We start from the raw sequence: 20939 nt of genomic DNA, 5'->3' as shown, positions 1-20939 counted from the left end.
GGAGAGATGGGAGAACAGGGAAAAAAGGTGAGGTTTCTTTTTTAACCCTTCACTCATCAGGAAATAGGAAAGAAACAATGAAAATGGAAATTTGAAATGAATGCCCACATTGTTCCCAAACTTCAAAAAGTAACTGGGAAGCACCTAGAAAAGTGAAAGTTTCTAGAAGGGGAAAAAAACAAAACACCAAAAACAGGTTTCCCTAATATACCTTACAGTTAAATGCTTGTGGTAAAAAAGGAAAAAATAACAACAAAGGTGAAAATGGGTAGTTCCAAAAAAGTGAAAAGTTATTAAAGAAGCCAAGTGCTTTTAAGAGGGAGTATAAAATTACTGTAGCGGTGGTCCACAAAGCAAATAAATGTTCTTCAATCATCAGTTATATAAATGAAATACATTAGTTGACAGCTGGTTCTTCTCTTTGCCATATCCCCCCTCCATGGTGCTGGGAATCAAACCCAGAGCCTGGCGCATGCGCAGTGAAAACTGTACGACTAGGGCCGGGCATTTAGCTCAGTGGTTTCGCTGCCTGCTGTGCAAGTACAAGGACCCGAGTTCGATCTCCGGTACCAAAAAAAAAAAAAAGAGAGAGAGAGAACTGTACAACTGGGATCTATCACTAACCCTGGTATTCTTCCCTTGATTAAACAAGTATGTCATATACAAAGCAGGAATATATTTAGTTTAATTACTAAGTTAATACAATAAATTAAAGATTCATTCACGTTTATTCTCCATACATGCACTTTACCTAGAATCAAACCCAAGGCTTTATATCAAGTAAGTCTTTATACAATGATGAAATGGATTGAACCATTTGAACAGAAGGATGCGCCTCTGATTATGGGCAGAGTTGACATGTGTCACAACAAACTCGTAAACCAGCTGGATCCCATTTTGTACTTATAGTTCTATTTTATTTTCTTTAAGACTTAATAAAGGCAATTTTAAGAATCTGTTTACTGGAAATTTGAACTGAAACTAGTATTAATATTTGTTTTTTTTTTTTTTTTTTTGGTACCGGGGATTGAACTTGGGTCCTTGCGCTTGCACAGCAGGCAGCGAAACCACTGAGCTAAATCCCCGGCCCCAAACTAGTATTAATATTATGTTTACATAAGGGGGGGAAATGGGGAAAAAAAGAATAAGCAAGATATATCATGTACTGGTACAAATTCCCTATAATGAATGTTATCATTGTGTATATCTAAAATGTACCAATAAATGTTTTACGAAAAAAAAAAAAAGTAAAATTCAGATGTAAATCTGAGAAAAAAATATGGACTACTGTGAATTTTTTTAGGTGTGATAATGGCCTTTTAGTTATTGTGAGTCCTTACCTTTGGTGGGGGAGTGAGACAAGGTCTTGCTCTGTAGTTCAGGCTGGCCTTGAACTCACTAGGTAGCCCAGGTTGGCCTCGAACTCAAGGCAATCCTCCTGCCTCCGCCTCCCTAGTGCTGGGATTACAGGCATGTGCCACCATGCAAAGACTGAGTCCTTATCTTTATTTTTGTATTGTATTTTATTTTGGTACTGGGGATTGAACTTGGGACCTTGTGCTTGCGGGGCAGGCGGCAGACCCACTGAGCTAAATCCCAGGCCCTGCGGTCCTTATCTTTAAAAGATATACATCTAGTTTAGATTTAGAACTCCCCACACACAAGGCTTGTGTGTTACAGGCTTAGTGACCAGCCTGTGGTGCAGCTGAGGGGTAGCAGAACCTTCAAGAGGTAAGCCTCATAGAAGGCCATGGGGGCTACCCCTTAAAGGGAATACTGGGATTTCTGCCCTAGTGTTTCTCATGAGGTACACAGCTCTGCACCTCACCTGCTGCTCCCCATCCTGGCCATGATGTTCTGCCTCACCACAGACCCAAAGCAATGGAGGTGAAATCACCATGCACTGAGACCTCTGAAAGTGTAAGTTAAAATAAATCTTTCCTCCTTTTAAGTTGTTTATGTCAGGTATTTTGTCACAATGACACAAATCTGACTGGCACATGCTAAAATATTTACAAATGAAAAAGAAAGTTTAATGAGTATAACAAAGTGTTATTATCCTTGAATTTACTCATTAGTTCTCAAAACAAAAGCAAGCATGCCATGCTAAGTGTCCATGAACCCAGCTATCAAAAGTGCCAACAAAAATGTTTGCTGTTAGCAGTTAGGCGGTCAGCAGTCAACACTATCAAACTATAAAATTCAGCTTGAATTTGCTAGTAGTGAAGAAAAATCTGTTTGAACACTAGTACCACATGATAGTCCTTTAAAAAAGGTTTCATGGGCTGGAGATGTAGCTCAGCAGTTTTTCGTAGTGTGCAAAAAGCCTTGGATTTGATAACCAGTACTGCAAAAATAAAAGCAAAGGTGGTTCCATGGTCAATATTGGTTATGTATATATCCACAATAATGCACATATCATATCATGAAAAGACTCTTGAGAAGTCCCAAAGTTAAACCAAAACCTGTGTTCAACTTAGTTTAACAAATGTTCCTTAGACTTGGAACATTTTGAGTTTGGATTTAAGATCTACTGATATTCTAAAGAGATGGCATTTTGAATTATAATTACTTAAATATGAAATATACATTAAAAAAAGGGATATTTACAGATATATTTGGGTCTTTTTAAGAATAAATGTTAAAGTTAAAATCTGATGAACATCTACATTCTGAGTATTTCTTAAACAAATAAGGAATCTCTTTAAGGCTGAATAGGAGCAAGATCACAAGAGATTACTGAACAGATGAGTCTTGTATCTCATAAAATCAGTTACCAATAGAATATTATTTTTACTTAAAAGACTACTAAAATCTCTTTTGCATTAAATATAAAAAGAATTATCACTTCCTTAAACTTATTTGATTCTTCACCCTATAAAATAAGCCTCTTTTTATATGTGAACAGGGTAATAGCATCACAAATGTATATAATGGTATATGATTCACAAACTTGTTTTTTGGTACCAAGGATTGAACTTGGGTCCTTGCACTTGCAAAGCAGGTGGCGGAAGCACTGAGCTAAACCCCCAGCCCCACAAACTTTATATTAAAACTATTTTATTAACTGCAGCATACTGAACGTGACACTGACAGCAAGCTAATATGGCATACTGTAATATTTAATGCAATCATGATTTTCACCCCATAGGCTTAAATATAAAAGAAATTTAATTCTCTCTACAACTACGTACAAAACACACACATACACACTCATGCACACACACACAGTTGACTTTTCCACTTTACCATTTTGATACCCTCCCCACGGCACAGCATTTCGTACTTCTGTCTCTCTGGCAGGTAATCCACAGCAATCCCTTTTTTCCTCAGTGTGCTCTTCTGATCAGACTGGTCATCTGAAGCAGACTTATTGGCATCTTTTTCTTTAGCCATTATATACTCAAAATATTTTAAGTTACCATTAGCTCTCTGATGTTCAGGATCTATTTGAAGAGAAATAAAGTATGTCCACGAGTAAGTCTGCAATTGCTAAACCCTCTGATTATAAATATAGGGGACCACATGATTTGTCTTCCAAACCAGAGTACTTTTTAAGAGTAAAAAGAGCCACTAAGACAAATTATAATACCAAAAATGGATGTAAACTAGTACTATCCCAAGTAAGTCAGAACATATGGTCACCCTATGTAAAAACAGTTCTAGAGACAAAAACAGCTTTTTATTTCAAGGTTGCAATTATTGCTTCTACTTTGAGAACTTACTAATCAGCCAGAGGAACTATGTTCAATTTTATGTAAAATGAGTCTTAAAATCTTTATTATCCTACTTATTTTAGGAAATGGGAAATATTTTTCTAAGACTGTAAAATAATCACTACTATAAAAACAAAGCATACATACTTCAAAAGCAACCTTTACCACAGATACATTATAAACGCAAAACACATTTGAGTGGATTTCAGCCCCAAATTTCTAAGAAAGAAGAAACTAAAGATTAATTTTCAAATAAGCCAGAATCTACTGACTGACTCAAAATTACTGATGATTTTTAGCTACATCATCCAGCTGGGAAAAAGAGAAAAATCCAACAACCACACACAGGGATAAAAATAAAAAGGCAAAACAGTGGTTGAGACTTCACCTGTGACATAATTGAAGTGTTTGAGAAATGTAACTCTAGATTATAAAATACTTCTTGTCCTTCAGAGACTGGTCTCAATATTTATTATGATATACAATAAAAACAATTTTCTAAAAGGAAATACTGTGCAGGGAAGGGGAATGTATACTACAATAAAACAAAAATTTTGTGTTTTTGGGTAATTGGCTTACGGATGGATGACTATATCTTTTTCTGTTTTAATAAATTTCCTACAATGAGTACAAAGTATGTTCTAAATCAGAAGGAAAATTCAGTGAAAAATAATAAAAGAAAAAAAGTTATTTGAACTAGTATCTTTTAATTTATCAATTCACCCAACTAGAAAATAAACCACTTATCAAAAGTTGACTTTCAGATGATCGATCTGAGTTGATTTTTCTGACATAATGCATATTTTTCGATTCATAAAATAATTTTTTAAGTTTTAAGGCTTCATTATAAAGCAAAGGCCACCTAAACTTATTACTATATAAATTCTTGTCTCCATCTCCAAAGATTATGATTTAGTAGAAATCAAGGAATTTTCACTTCTAACAAGTATTCAAGTAATTCTGATGTATGTGGTGCCTGAACCATACTTAGAGAAATTCTATATCTCTGTTCAAAGCACAAGTGACAAAATTCTCACAAGATATATTTTTCTAACATTTGAATAAGAAATGCAATATACCAATAACACTCTTCAGAAGAAAGAAGTTTAACATTTAATATGAAAACATTTTTGACTAAGTTATTTAGGTTAGATTCAATCTGGAAATTCCAGAATACAGAGTGGAGGAACATAGCCATAATGCCAGTACTAATCATGTGAGAAAAATCAATTGCCACTTCCTTTGAGAAGAAGCAGTGAGACGATAAAGTGTCTGACTGATAAGGCTCTTAATTTCTACCAAAAAGTACTGAAGGTATGTGGATGGATCGATGGACAGATAAATATATAGATAATATATATCCCCAATATAATCATAACCTTAAATTAAGGCCTGATAACATACCTAGTTCAAGTAGCTTCTTTGTGAGCAGAAGAGCCTTATCCAGGTCTCCCTGCTGGTATACGGCATAGCTCAGGTAATCTAGCACAGAGACCTTGTCCACGGTGGCCACCTCGCCTGCATCCAGCTGCCTGAGAGCTTGTCCCATCCACAGTTCAGTGTGGTAATAGTCTGCCTCTGTGTAGGCCACTTTGCCCAATTCAAAGCAGTCCTCTGCTGTTAGGAAGGATTTGTGCTTTACTCCTATGAAAAGAAAATGCAGAGAACTTTCAGAATCTTCATACTACTGTATATTTACTTATGACTATATAGCTTTCAAAGTGCCACTTCATTTTTACTTGAACTTTACAACAGTCCTGAGATAAGCAAAATTTATCTTAATCTTGTAAACAAATAAACAATCTGCAAGGTAAGGTAGCATGACCAAGAATCACACAACTGGTATTGGGTGACCTGGTACCTAAAGAACCCATGGGTTAGATTATCAGACATTGTACCAAAATAAACATCAGTTACAACGAAATGTGCTATTCTCTAACACAGCAGGAATCACCATAGAAGATACATCTGTCTTACTTCTAACCAACAATCTAGTCAAGAGATGAATGTATAGAGAGAAAAGCAAACCTGTCAGCTAATTTTCTTTTCTTTCTAAACTACACTAATGACATGTAAAATTTAAATGCCAGAGTTTACTCACCCATTTAAAGGTCACTAGTAATATATTTAAATATACTAGTTCTTAGTATATTTGTAGATGTATGCAACAATCACCACAATCTAATTTTAGAACATTTTCATCACCTCAAAAGGAAATCTTGGCAGGGGATTTAGCTCAGTGGTGCCACACCTGCCTTGCAAGTGCAAGGTCCCAAGATGGATCCCCAGTGGGGACGGGGCGGGGCGGTGTCTTGTCACCATCACCAGTTGCAACCTATTACCTTCCCAACCCCAGCCCTAGACAACCACTAATCTACTTTCTATCTCTAAGGATTTACAGTACCTATTATTACATTTCATATAATCATACAGTATGTGGTCTTTTGTGACTGATCAATTTATCTCAGTATGTTTCCAAGGTTTATCCATGTTGCAGAATCCTTTTTATTGTTAAACAACAGTCCACTGCATGGACAGATCACAACTGTCTGTTAGCTGATGGACATTTGCAATGTTTTCACTTTTTTGGCTTTTATGAATGATGCTACCATGAATATTTGTGTACAAGTTTTTGTGTGGACATATGATTTCATTTCTCAAGAAAATATATATAAAGAGAGAGCAGTAAAACTGCTGCAACTCTACACTTAATATCTTGAGGAAATGAGAAAATGTGATACTGAGAGGGGGTAGCAATGTCAACAGGTAACTTTGCTTTTTGAAAAATTCAGTATAAGACAAGAATTAATAACTTTAAACTCAAAACTTAATATTATTATTTTTCAATTATTTCTTTAAGAATTAGCATTAGAGATTTGAGAGAACATTCTCATAGAAAAGATTTTTGTAAGCACAAGGTCCTGAGTTCAATCCCTGGTACCAAAAAATATATATATATATTTTTGCAGATGAACCAAATATAAGTTAAAAGCATGGAAATGTATAAGCACTATGTCAACATAATGGAATATTTTTCAGTGAGATAATTTCAAATGTCATATAGAAAAGCCAGAACAATCTAGACAAATATGTCAAAATGTTAAATTGTTACCTTGCTAGACATATTACTAGTTTCCTAAATCTTTAAACCTTTTAAATTTTTCAAAAATTGTACAATTACTTTGACAAGAACAAAGAAAAATAGGGAATTATAGAAAGAAACATTTAAAAAGCATTAACTCTGAATGATGTACACAAAATGATAACAACCATATAACATTCCTTTTTTTTTCTTCCCAGCACTGGTGATTAAGCCCAGGGCCACATGCATGATCAGGTGTTAGAGAAAAAAGCATTTGATATAAAAAAAAAATTATTCATTTATACTATAGCCAAGTTCATAAGAATTAGGCAAATTTCCTGATGCCGAAAGAAAAGGGAACTTGAAACCCAGAGAGATACACTAAGAAGGAAGCTGCATCTGCTCTGGAGGCAGTCACCAGAATTAGAAACATAGAGGTTTGATTTTAACTACCAGAAGGGACAGGGGATGAAAGCCTCCAGACCATTCTGAGTAGCAACTGGTCTTAAGAGCTCAATGTAGAGCAAAACCTTTGAAAATTACACCCTGGATGAAATAATGAGCTTTAAAAATACTGTCAGCTGACAAAGAGAAACTACAAGAATTTTTATTTTTCAGAGTCAGTTCCACAGGCATATCCTCAGGGAGGTTTTAATTTCAAATTTACATTGTCTCAATGGTCTGGGAAACTAAAACCAAGAAATTAGCTAAAGTGATCCTGGGTTGGTAAAGTTATAGGACATCTAGCATAAACAACATTTATACTCCGGAAAATGTGCCCTTTCCCCAAATTTTGCAATATTTCCACAGAAGACATTCGCTGAAGCAGCACACAATCTAAAACTGCAAAGCATGTGACAGGCTACTATGAGCAAACAGCAGAAATTATCAAAAATAGTACTAAATATTCCCTTAGGTCTTCATATACTGGAATTAACAGATTAAGAATACAAAATAATAGATTAGGGCAGGGATTTAGCTCAGTAGTGCCATCTCACAAGTGTGCTTGCCTCGAAAGCCCAAGGTCTGGAATTTGATCCTCAGTACCAAAACAAAACAAAACAAAACAATAATAGATTAAAATATTTAAAGAAATACAAAAACAAAAAATATGAACAATTAAGATACCTGCTACACAGTTTGGATGTTGATTGTTCCCCAAACATCCAATGTTAAAGGCTTGGTCCCCAGAGTGGCACTACTGGGAGATGGTGGACTTGGGGTCGGGATGGGGGTGGGGTGTCTAACAGGAACCCCTTATGTCACTGTGAATGCGCCCTTGAAGGGGACTGTGAGACTTTAGCTCCTTCCTCTTCACTTCCTGGCTTATCAGGTAAGCAATTTGCTTTGCCATGTGCTCCTCCCTATTGCCTTCTGGCACCCTCATCAGAAACCTAGAGCTGTGGATCCATCAGATCTTGAAATGGAACTTCTAAAACTATGAGCCATAATAAATCTTTTCTCTTTATTTCAGGTATTTCATTACAGTAATATGAAGCTGACTAACATGGTGCACTATAACAGACCCAGTGGATTTGAACAAAAGGGGAAAAAAAACTTCCAGAAATCCTAAACACAGGATGAGTATCTCCAATCTACAATCTGAAGTGCTCCAACATGCAGAGCTTTTTGAGCACTGATGCAATGCAACAAGTGGAAAATTCCACATCTGACCTCATGCAACAGGTCACAAAGTGAAATTGTACTAAAAATATTGTAAAAATTTACCTTTAGGGCTGTATGTAAAGATATACGTGAAACAGAAACAAATGTCATATTTAGAGTTTAGACTTGGACCTCATCCCCTGATATCTCATTATGTACACACAAATATTCCAAAATCTGAAAAAAAATCCAAAATCCAAAGCACTTTTAGATGTCAATTTCTAGTCACTCATTTCAGATAAGGGATATTCAACCTATATATTCAGTACTATTAAAAATTCACTGGGCAGGTTTAAAAGTAAATCAGATATAACTAAAAAGAAACTGAATCTAGAAAACAGAGCTTAATTATCAAGAGTAAACTACTCAGAATGCAGCAGAGAAAGAAGTATACATGAAATGCTTGTTTTAAAAGGCAGAAAGAAAAAATAGTTAAAATTTCAGAAAAAGATTATGAGACACTATTTTAAATCTTTCAGAATTAAAACATATGGAACTTCAGATTCAGGAAGAATAAAGAATCCCACCCTCTGCGCAAGTGCAAGGACCCGAGTTCGATCCCCAGTACAAAAAACAACAACAACAACAAAAAAAAATTAAAAGATTAAAAAAAAAAAAGAAAGAATCCCACCCAAATAAAGTACATATAAAGGTGTTTAAGGATGTATTTCTAGGAGAAAAATTCTAAAAGGAAAGTTTGAAGTATAAGAATGATAAAGAAATACATATATATATATGTGCGACAAATGTATATATGCACCAATCTAAACCATAAAGATTGGCAAAAATCTCAAAGTTGACATTTGTTGGTGATCTTATGGGGGAAAATGGCAATCATATCCTGCTGGTCGAAATGCAAAATAATATAAATCTTGTTTATAAGGGTATTAGAACAATATTAGCAAAATTACCTATTCATTTACTCTTTGAACCAGTGAGACCACTTCTAGAAAAATATCTGTAAAGGTCAGTTAGCAAAAATACAAAATAAATACGCACAAGGTTATTAGCAACATTACTTTTTTAGTAGAAAAAGACTTCAAATAAACCAAATGCTCATTATAAAGGGACATGGTTAAATAAACTATGGAACCTCCACAATATACACTAACATGCAGCTGTAAAAATAAATGAACATTCCTACGTATCATATGAAATGATATCTAGGGAATATGAAAGAAAAACACCAAAGTTAAGAACAATATTCACACCGTGGTACCTTTTGTGTAAATGTCAAGAGGAAATACAAGTACATATATATAAATTTACTTCTTTTTCGAAAAGAAACTATGGAAATAGAAAAACTAGTAAAATGGTTGCATATAGGAAAAAGGGAATAGATTGAAGAGTACAAGAATGGAAGTGAGTGTAAATGCACTCAGTATAGACTGGATAGTGAAAGAATATGAAAATTCTATATAAAGACAAAAAACTAAAAAAAACAGGCAACAGTATTTAAAAATGAAGAAACAACACTGAAATAATTGAACCCAACTGTAGAGCATGTTGAAGGGATAATCATTCAGAGAAATGAATTATTTCAGGAATATTCAAGACAGTATTTTGACTGATCATATCTGGTGTGATATATACTAAGGATTAAAAAGTACTGAATTCACTGGTCAACGTTATTTTTTTTTTTTTTGGTACCAGGGATCGAACTCAGGACCTTGCACTTGCGAGGCAGGTGGTGGAACCACTGAGCTAAATCCTCGGCCTGGTCAACGTTATTAATAATGAAGGTGCTACTATTTTAAGTTATTTTAGGCATATTGTAGATAATACAAAAAAATTAATGTCATTAGGAACCAGGATTTTCAACACAAAAGAGATGTCAGTATAAACCCTGTAACCTTCAATTTCAACTGGAACTAATATGAACTCGCACATTTCCTATCTCTGTTCATTTGAAAGACCTGGAATAAATTACAAACTCAACAGTAATAAACACCCTACAACTTACCGGTAGCTAGACTCTGCTTTTTAAATGCCATTCCCTGTTAAAACAAATTAAGGCTGACCCAGGTGGTATGGCGCACACCTATAACCCCAACACTCTGCGAGGCTGAGGCAGGAGAATCACAAGTTTGAGAGCCTAGCCTAGGCAACTTAGCCAGACCCTGTCTCAAAAAATAAAGAAGGGCTTGGGTTCAATGTCCAGTACAACAACAACAATAAAACTCAAGGTTCATTATTAGATAAATTCCTGACTCCTGTACAGAAGGAAGGAAATTTCCTTGCTATCAAAGAATAATATGATGATTTCAGAAAGCCAAAAGTGATATATTAATCTGAAGAGGCTCCCTCTGGCTAAAATGGGACATTACAAGCATCAAAATAAATAATGAACATAATGTACTGAAATAAAAAATTATTGTATATAAAAATACAGGAGAGGAAGAAAAGTCAAGGAGGAGATAAAAAGTAAGTGAGAGCTGGGGATATAGCTCAGTGGCACAGCACCTTCCTGGCAAGTGTGAGGCCCTCAGTTGGATTCCCAGTAACAAAAAAAAAAAAAAAGTGAGAAAATATTAATATGCTATAATGAAAAATAACTCTACATATTCTCAGGATATTTTATTTTCAGCCATTCTATATGAGTCTTACCAACTGATCTCTAAAGATTTGGTTCTCCGAGGATCCAGTGATTTTCCTAAGGCTAAACACAGCAAAACTGGGGTAAAATAATATTCAATTTTGGAATGGGAAGATAAAAGTTTTTTTAAAATATTGAAAACTAAATGAAATTAATTATCATCCCCCTAAAAAAAAAAACCCCCTGCTTCTTGTATTCTCTATTTTGTTAGATGGAACCCACCCACTGTTCAAGCCCAAGAACCCATATCAAGTCCATCATCAAATTCTACCATCTGCTTCCCCACTGAAAATCTATGCACTTCTCTCCAACTGCACTAACTACTACTATAATCTCCTACTTAAATTTTCGCAGTACCAAAAATTGGTTCTTTTTCCCTTGGGCCCAACCTAATCTCCATTCTGTAGCTAGAATGGTATTTATAAAAGGAAAATCATAAATTTCTCTGTTTAAAACTTTTTGATAGCTCTTCATTGTGCTCAGGACAGTTCAAACTTCACATGTCTTACATCCCCTCCAAGAGATAGCTTCTGCTTACCTCCCTAGCCTCATCTCTCACAAAATCAAACCCCATCTCCACCTCAGACACTCACCGTTTTAACTGCAGTTTAATCATACAAACTGTTAGTTATCTGAATATGACATGCTTTCTCCTTTCCAGTCTTTAAGATGTTCCCTTTGCCTGGAACACTTTGTTTTTGTTTTTGTTTTGGTACCAGGGATCGAACTCGGGACCTTGTACTTGCAAAGTAGGTGGCGGAACCACTGAGCTAAATCCCTGGCCCTACCTGGAATACTTTGTCATGCCCACTCTTCTCTCCCTCTTCCCCATTTTTCTGGATAATCCCTTGTTCAGTAAGTCTTAATTTTGTAAATTATGTCTTCTAGGAAGTCTCCCTTTATATTTCTTATCAAGTCCAGAATTAGATTTCCTTCTATGTGCTCTCATGGTATCCTTAAATGTCCTCCCTTCAGGCATTCATCATAGTGTATGTTAAAAGTGTAAATAGGCAAAGATAGTGTCTGTCTTATTCATTATATATGCTTAGTACTGAACAGCTGGCACATATCAAGTAGTTAGTAGCTATTAAATGTGTTGTTTTAAAACCAGAAGCCATTTTTTTTCCCACAATGCTGGGGATCGAACTCAGGGCTTTGTGTAGTCTAGGCAAGCATTCTACCACTGAGCTACATCCCCAGCCCCTCAGAAGCTAATCTTCAAAATATGGCTCTAAGATCTGGACCTAGTGATGTACACCTGTAACCCCAGCTACTCATGAGGCTGAAGCATGAAGATCTCAAGTTTGAGTCCAACATGGGAAACTTAATGAGTCCCTGTCTCAAAGGAAAAAATAAAAAGGGCTGGGGATGTAGTTCAGTGTGAAGGCCCTGAGTTCAATCTTTAGTATTGGGGAAGAAAAAAAAGATTATCAGATGAGAGTAGCTCAGTGGTATAGTGCTCCCTGGGTTCACGCCCCAGCCCCCGCCCCCCAAAAGAAGTTATAACTTTATCAAAAATGTTATAATGAATATTAGTAGAGACAAAATAATATCTGCAAATTTGTACATTTTTGGAAATCCAAACTAATGGAATTACTCCAATTTAACAGAAATTTTACTTAATATTATACTATGTTTAGTTTTACACTTGATATCTTTATACTGAAATGAAGGGGGCCGGGGATTTAGCTCAGTGGTTCCACCACCTGCCTCGCAAGCGCAAGGACCTGAGTTCGATCCCCCATACCAAAAAGAAAGAATGAAATGAAGGAAGATGAGCAAGGAAAACATCCTAATAACTCACACCACTCTTTTTTTCTTACTGAGAAAAACCAATTTCAGTATGAAAACAGAGGTAACATATTTTATTTCTCCAGTTAACAGTGACAGGGGATATTAATGGTAATAAACCATAGACTCACAGAAATGTGTAAGATGTAAATTATCATAAAATCAAATGTAACTTTATAAAAGAGAAGCAGTTTTGCCAAAAATAAAAAGCAGAATGTTCCATCCTATAGAACACTTTAAACATCTGTGCATATCCCAGTGGGCTTTTAATTAATGAAAACACAAATTTTATCAATTTCATTATAGCTTTGCATACATAAGCAGTATCACGTTCTTTTAAAAATCTGGAAAAATGGTTGTTCCCTTTTCTCATGCACTAAAAATAGCTTACTTAAATTAGTCCCCATAAATATAAGCTTTCACAGCAACAAGCCAGAAGCATATCCATCACTATTAAGTATCCAAAAGCTATGAAAAAACTATAGCTTTAAAATCTTGTCTTTTTGGGCCAGGGATTTAGCTCAGTGGTTCCGCTGCCTGCCTCGCAAGGACAAGGACCCAAGTTCGATCCCTGGTACCAAAAAAAAAAAAAAAAACTTGTCTTTTTTACATTGTTCTAGTGGACTGAATAGGCATTTCATAGATTGGAAAAATTATCTTACCTGGAAGATTACCCTTTGAGATTGTATCTGTGTCCAGGTTGTAGGTATCCTGGAGACGCAACAAAGCTTTGGCTGCCCCAACCTGATCTTCATCATTAGGGAAGTACTGTCTCTGAATGGTCAGGTTAGAGATAAAGCCTTGAAATAGACAAAATGGGATAAAAAGGGACTGTAGAACCTCACACTTCTATCTAATGCAGAATCTTTATAAGGATTTCTCAAAATCTTATCATTTTCAGCTATAACACCAAAGTTCCATGAGTTAAGAAAAAAATAAAATACACTGAGTATAACATATACCTAACTTGTTCAATTTTCCCAATTTCTAATTTTAAGTAATCTGAGTTCACTGCATAAATTATATTAGTGAGTAAAGATCAACTAACATAATAACTGAGTTTTACACAATTCAGCAAGAAAACAAACAGTGCCTCCACTATGAGATGAACTCATTTATGGGATTTTTTTTGTTGTTCTTGTTTGTTTGCTTTTTAATTTTTTTTGACAAGTTCTTGCTAGTTCAGGCTGGTCTTAAACTTACTACGTAGCCCAGGCTGGCCTGGAACTCGTGGCGATCCTCCTGCTTCTGCCTCCCAAGTCCTGGGATTATAGGTGTTTGCCACCACACCCGGTTATTTGTAGGATTTTAAACACTTACACTTTCACTGACAACCAATTATACTTTCAAATAACAGATGATAAATAAAACTTGTGCTCTTAAAGTTCTCTTTTCTTCTTCTTGACCACACATTATATAAATATGGAAATATATACATTTTGATGAAATTCTTCAAAGAAAAAATGTTAATTATATATTTAAGATCAACAGCTAGTTTTCTAAAATACATTTACATATTTAATTGGCAAATACTGTGCTAATTAGTCAAGATTAGCTGTACATAAAATCTAATGTTAATTTAAGGAAGATTTATATAAAATACAGCAAAAGTCAAACTATCAAATTACTGGTAACTATGTAATGTCTAGGAGAATGGATGCTAAATAACTCCTTAAGAAAACAAAACAAAAAAGTGATTAAACTTTTAGTGATGTAAATGTTATCACTGTAATAAAAATTAGGAGGGCCGAGGATTTAGCTCAAGTGCAAGGACCCAAGTTCGATCCCCGGTACCAAAAATAAATAAATACATTCATGAATGAGAAAGTCTTTAAAAAAATAAAAAATTAGGTATGAGACTTCCCTCCTCTCTCATTAACTTTTGGTCAACTATTTGTACTTTGACCAGCAATAAATCAAGCATTTTTTTTTTTTTTTTTGGGTACCGGGGATCGAACTTGGGTCCTTCCGCTTGCGAGGCAGGCGGCGGAACCACTGAGCTAGATCCCCAGCCCAAGTATTTTTATTTTAATGGAAATGTACAAAAGAAACAACCAGCTAGAAAAGGACTAAAGTTCATATAAAACATAATTTTAAGTTTTTTTTTTAAATCTAAGTTACTTAAGTCCTCTCTAATAAAAACAGAAAAAATATATATAGCATGGGATAACTACCACCGATTAAAACATAAAAATGCCAAGGTTCACATTATAGAAGAAGTGCACAGGTCATTACTCTAGAATGAATGAATGGTGTGTGTGTGTGTGTGTGTGTGTGTGTGTGTGTGTGTGTGTGTAGAGGGGTGAAGGGAGAGAGAGGGATGAAAAGAAAGGGAGAGAGGAAGGGAGGTAGGGACAGGCAGAAAGAAGGAGGGTAGAAAAGGTAGGAAAGCTAGTGGGACGGGGTTATATATTTCCTTAAAAATATTCTCAGGGTAATGTACAGTATTATACAGTACAGAAAATAATCACAGGCATTTCCTTCTCATAGTGAATAAGTATTCACAAGTACCTGCCATTACTTTTCAAGGTTCCCTATTTTATGCGTAACACAGGAGTCCCCACTTACATCCCAAGAGGTTGCTGAAATCATGATTACTATGGAATCCTATATATACTATGTTTTTCTTATACATACATATACAAATTTAATGCCTTTCTATCTTAACTAAGCACTTAACATGCATTATGACCATAATATTTGTAGTTTGAAGTATGACAGCAAAACTAGCATGAATTTCTTTTTCCTTCACAATTTCACAGACAGAAGATTCATTCTTCCCACAGATCTTAGCAACCTCTGCATATAATTTTTTCAACTTTAGCACACAGGTTTTTTTTTTCTTCTTCTTCTTTCCTGAGAATTTTCACTTAAAGTAAACACTTTATGGCTTGTCTTTGGCACATCCAAATTGCTATCATCACTACTTTTGTATTTTGGAGCCATTATTAAGTAAAATAAGGGTTACTTGATCACGAAGTACTGTGAAAATGATCTGATAAATGACAGGCTACTAAGTAACTGAAGGCAAGTTGTGTATACAGCACAGGTATGCTGGACAAAGGGACAACTCACATCCCTGGTGGGATAGCCCCAGATTTTATCACACTATGCAGAAAGGCACTCAATTTAACACTTCTTGTTTATTTCTGGAATTTTCTATTTAATATTTTTGAACTGAGTAAATAGAACTGCAAAATGAAAAACTATGGGTAAGGGAGTCTACTATAGTACACTGCCTGCAAACAATGAGAAGTACTCTCGGAGTATTTTATTTACACAGCCCGTTTTTTTCTTCCATCTTCATTGATGCAATATATATTTCAGCCTCTAATATGTAGTAAGATTAATAATCCCTTTACCTCCTTCAACTCCAGACTCAGTTTTCTATTAATACTATCTAAAACACCTCAACACTCCAACAATTTTATTGTTTCACTTAGAAAGACTTAATTATTGGTATTTATAGCTTCCGTTTTTTAATCTAGTGCCTACATTGAATAAAATAATCCTAAAACCAAATTATTAGGTAGAATACAGGGAACACTTACTTCTCTTTATAACATCACTCTTGGTATTTTAAAAACTGACTAGAAATAAAGACATACCCATTTTGTTGTTTGTGGTACTGGGAATCAAACTTAGGGAAAGCCCACCACTGAGCTACATTCCCAGCCCTTTCTTAAATGTTTAATTTGATAATGTCTTGCTAAATTGCCCAGGCTGGCTTTGAATTTATGATCCTCCTGACTCAGCTTCCCAGAGTGCTGGGATTACAGGCATGTGCCACCAGCCTGGCAATTGACCCAGTATTTTAAAAACTGACTGAAAATAAAGATTTACACACAATTTTTTTTCCCTTTTCTTTTTGGTTTTTTGAGACAAGGTCTCACTAGGTAGTCCAGGCCATCCTTGAACTCGCTATGGAGGCCAGCCTGGCCCTAAATTCTCCATCTTCCTTGTCTCAGTCTCCAGAGTGTTCAGATTACAGGTGTGGGCCACCATACCCAGGTAACATAAATTTTTAAAGTCTGAAGGTAATCCTAAAATAAAAATGATTATCCTCAGAAATGAAGCTATATGCTAAATAATCTATTCACTTCTATAGATTTCAAAACAAAATCACCAGTGTTAGTCACCAGTAGCAGAAATTACTATTTTTTATAATCAAAGAATTCAGGATCTTGACTAAATGAACTCTAGTCAAACCAAATGCACCCAGGCGATAATTACAACACTGAGTACGTGACATTCTGGGAACTGAATTTATGACTAACTCTGACATTTCTATAGGTAGTAGGATTATTACCATACCTTTTATGGGGAGGGGGGCTCAATTAGTTTCTTCAGACTTACCATCTGACATATCCTTAAGGACCAGATTCTCCAACTCACTCCACTCAGTATTCAGACGTTTCATTAACTTGAATGCATTTACAGGATGCCCAACAAATCCTTCTGGATCTTTTGTTGCTGTGCTAGTGAGCCGATCTAACTTCTCTGCCCATCTATAAATGTATGACATAAAAATGTACATACACTCATTAAGGAAAATCACAATTTAGTAAGGTACTTGGGAAAAAAAGACTAGATTAGAGGCTTCTGAGTTAAAACTACACATATGATTTTTTTTCGTACCGGGGATCAAACTCGCGACCTTGTGCTTTCGAGGCAAGCGGCAGGCAGGTGGCGGAACCACTGAGCTAAATCCCCGGCCTCTACACATATGACTTTATTCTAAAGTAAAATTATAAAGGCCCTTTAAAGAGTAAGATCTTGATAAAATATAACTTGGCAGAATCAAAACACAATAATAAGATTTTTTTTTTGTTTAGTTTTGTTTCTCCCAAATGACTACAGTAAATGGAATCTCCCTGTCTTAGTAAAAGTTAGGATTTGATCCCTCTAGTAAGAGTAAAAAAAATCATTTCCCTACAGATCTTTAAGGCCAAATAACTATTACAAAGTTCAAACTGGCCCAACCTAAGTTCACTTACACATTTGCTTAAAGTGACTTTTCACTATGCTGCCCAAGCTGGCTTAGAACTCCTGGGCTCAACTGATCCTCCTGCCTCACCCTCCTGAGTATCTGGGACTATACACATGCACCACTGAGCTGGCCTAATGCAATTTTTACATTTAATATCTAGAAACTACATTTTAAAACAAAAGCCTTGCCATGTGTGGTGGCACACACCTGTAATCCCAGCACTCAGGAGGCTGGGGCAGGAAGGGAGGAGGATCATCATGAGTTCAAGGCCAGCCTGAGCTACGTAGTGAGTTCATTACCAGCCTGAACTACATAATGAGACCCTGTTTCAAAAAAAAAAAAAGCCTTACTATTTAGCTATTCATTAAACAAAACACAGGAATTCTAAGGTCTTAGCTCAAAAAGAAAACAACCAGATGGAGTCAGTCTTACTAAGTAACACATCACGTACTTTTTTATCTGTTCTAACTTGGCCTCTTCTGCCTTAATATAATCTTTCAGAGAAGTTACCAGATCTTTCTCCGTATGGATCAAATCAGTCATCTGACCTATGAGGGGAAAAAAGAAAGAAGGTTATCAAATATTCCTCAACACACATATACTAGAATCAGCTAAGAATGACTGAGAACACTTCATCCTCTGAGAGGATTAACTGGCAGGAAGTAGATATGCTGGAGCAAATTATCTTTTTTCTTTTTCATTAGCTAAATCAAAACAAAGCCAAAACCTGTTCTAATTATGTGCTCCAGGTCTAATTTTCAAGCTACTTAATTTTACAACCTTGGGCTGTGCTGGCAAATTATCTTTTCATATACAAACAGAATTACAACACAACACTACTTTCCAAGGATCAATGTTTTTTCTTCACCACCTCCCTCTACACCTTTTGTTTTGTTTGCAGGACTAATTACATTTTATTCAATAAAATCACACTAAAAAATTACAAATGATTTATGCTTAATTATTTATAAGGGATTAGAGGAGTCATCATTTTATATCCTGAAATCAAGTGTCATAAATATATTAATACTTATGATTTAGCTCTATAATTCCCCAAGGGTCAAAATGGTCAAGAGAATGAAGGAAAACATCTCATTTAAGACAATGAAATACAAAATAAAATATAAAACAATACATATCAAACTATGAAGAGTATTCTAGGATCAAGGGACATGAGGAGGTCTTATATTCTACGTACTGTACTTTTGGTCTTTAACCAATTTTCCCCCAGTGCTGGAAGTTATACCCAGGGCTTCGTGTTGTACTATTGAGTCAAACCCACAGCCCTGATATATTCTTTTTATAATACTCTTAAGGACTTTAAAAAATTACAGTGTAGCAAAAAGAAATGCTCACAGTAGATTCTTACATGTAAAAATCAGGTCAGAAAATAATATGTAGTTTATTTGAGTATCTGTGCATTGAAAACGACTGAAGTACAAATATAGGCACTATTTGCTAAATAGACAATAGTAATATTCTTTGACAAGCTTTTCTAAATTTTAAGTTTCTAACTAGAAGATGTATGATTTTTACAATAAAGAAATAATTTAAAGCAAAACAACTGAGTTAAAAATGAGAGAGAGGATCTTTTAGAAGGGCAGGGGGTAAGCCAAATGCTTTAGTCTTTGGGAATGCACTGAATTTATTTTTATTTATTTAAAAACAAAAAAATTGAAATTTTTGAATGCAAAACTACACAAAAAAAGTAGTTAAGACTTACCAATTGAAGTAAAAAAGCCTGGATGGGCCAAAGTTTGGGGTAGCAGAATCCCTACAAGTAAAACATGCCAGATCATCTTGGAAGATTTCATTTTACAGGTTCACACACCTGTAAGAGAAATAGAGCCATTACCAAAAAAAACCCCCAAAAAACAAACAAACAAACAAAAAGTTACCTATTCTGTCCATGAACAAAGTAAAGGTCAGACTCCAAGATTAGGCTACCTACAAAATAATATTAATTACTATACACTGATTTAATAATAGCTAATTTCTTATTTTTCAGAATATTACCTCAATATTTCACATTAAAGAAAAATATACATGTTTGTTATAACCTGGTAACTTATTCTTTAAAATTCAACCTGCTTGTTTTTTCCTTAGTTATTATGACTATTAGAGTAAGTAATAATAGTAGCTTTTCATATAGCCTGAAAAGTTGTTTTCTTCTGTGATCTGGATCTAAACAATGACTTTTTCATAAAAACAAGTTTATTAGAATGACAGCTTGAATATTACAAATATATTTTAAAGACATTGCAATCTTTTTAAAGGAAAAAAGATTTCACAGTTCTCTGATTAATCCTTAAAATTCCTAACTTGTTCCATATTTAACCTATATGATTTTATATTGTAAAATAAAGTCATTTAAAAGTTGTGGATATAGGGATGAGGAAAGTGTCCTAAAACTGACTGTGGTAACTGATGGTTAAACAACTCTGTTTAAGTACTGAATCATAAATATTAAATGAATGAATTGTATAGTATATGAATTGTATCTCAAATAAACAGCCCTGTCCATTTAAACTAGTAATTTCTCTCCAAGGGCCCAGGCTTTAGGTTTTTTTCCCCTTTTACCTACCATGTCTATAAAAAAAAAAATCTTAGCTAATTACATAATTGTGGCTTTTTTCCCCCTCCTTTCTTGTTTTAATCCCAGTAGCAAAGCTCTTCTTTTTATTCCTTATCTCTGGTAGCAGTCTTTTCTAGTGAGGATGTTTCACAGCAAATGAATGTATCAATTAACCAACAGTTAACCTTGAATCTCAATCAAAATAGATCACCAGAAAAAATGATTCTGGAAGAACCCCTAAATCTACTCCCTCAAGTCTGCTGCAAACTTCCAGATACTTCCAGAACCACACAGTAGTGAAATGCACTGCTTTCTTGGCTGCCTTACAGTGACTTTGGGAAGGCTTCTAGAATGCAGCAGATGCAGGCACTTCCTCCCCTGGGCTTCTGCCAAAGCACAAGACTTTTTCAAAACCCTGGGCTCTCTAAAGAGTCTAGAATTTTCTCACTGTTTAAACAGAGCTCTGTTATAATTTTCTTCATGAATAAATGCTGTTTCCAAAAAATACAAATGTTTTCACTATA

At 35.0% G+C, this 20939-nt stretch overlaps 1 protein-coding gene across 5 annotated transcripts in view; it reads right to left on the bottom strand.

Moving 5' to 3' along the window:
- P4ha1 (prolyl 4-hydroxylase subunit alpha 1) overlaps positions 1 to 20939 on the bottom strand; it is an 84467-nt gene that overhangs the window by 49325 nt on the left and 14203 nt on the right. For 3 of the 5 annotated variants that reach the window (XM_004846261.4, XM_021259613.2, XM_004846260.4), the window contains 6 exons: positions 19564 to 19671; positions 18292 to 18388; positions 17207 to 17358; positions 13513 to 13650; positions 5121 to 5360; positions 3250 to 3446 (listed from right to left, as the gene is read on the bottom strand). In XM_004846261.4, the coding sequence (XP_004846318.1) occupies positions 3250 to 3446; positions 5121 to 5360; positions 13513 to 13650; positions 17207 to 17358; positions 18292 to 18388; positions 19564 to 19654 (915 nt within the window). In that variant the 5' untranslated portion in view covers positions 19655 to 19671. The remainder of the gene's footprint in view (positions 1 to 3249; positions 3447 to 5120; positions 5361 to 13512; positions 13651 to 17206; positions 17359 to 18291; positions 18389 to 19563; positions 19672 to 20939) is intronic. The other 2 variants (XM_087185420.1, XM_021259614.2) reach the window with 1 other exon arrangement.

Source organism: Heterocephalus glaber, unplaced genomic scaffold, assembly GCF_053883595.1.
Source record: "Heterocephalus glaber isolate CG9 unplaced genomic scaffold, H.glaber_assembly_v1.0 deba00001497, whole genome shotgun sequence".
NCBI classification, from domain to species: Eukaryota; Metazoa; Chordata; class Mammalia; order Rodentia; family Bathyergidae; genus Heterocephalus; species Heterocephalus glaber.
Note: the sequence above shows the minus strand (reverse complement) of the source record. Positions and strands in the feature narration are given on the sequence as shown.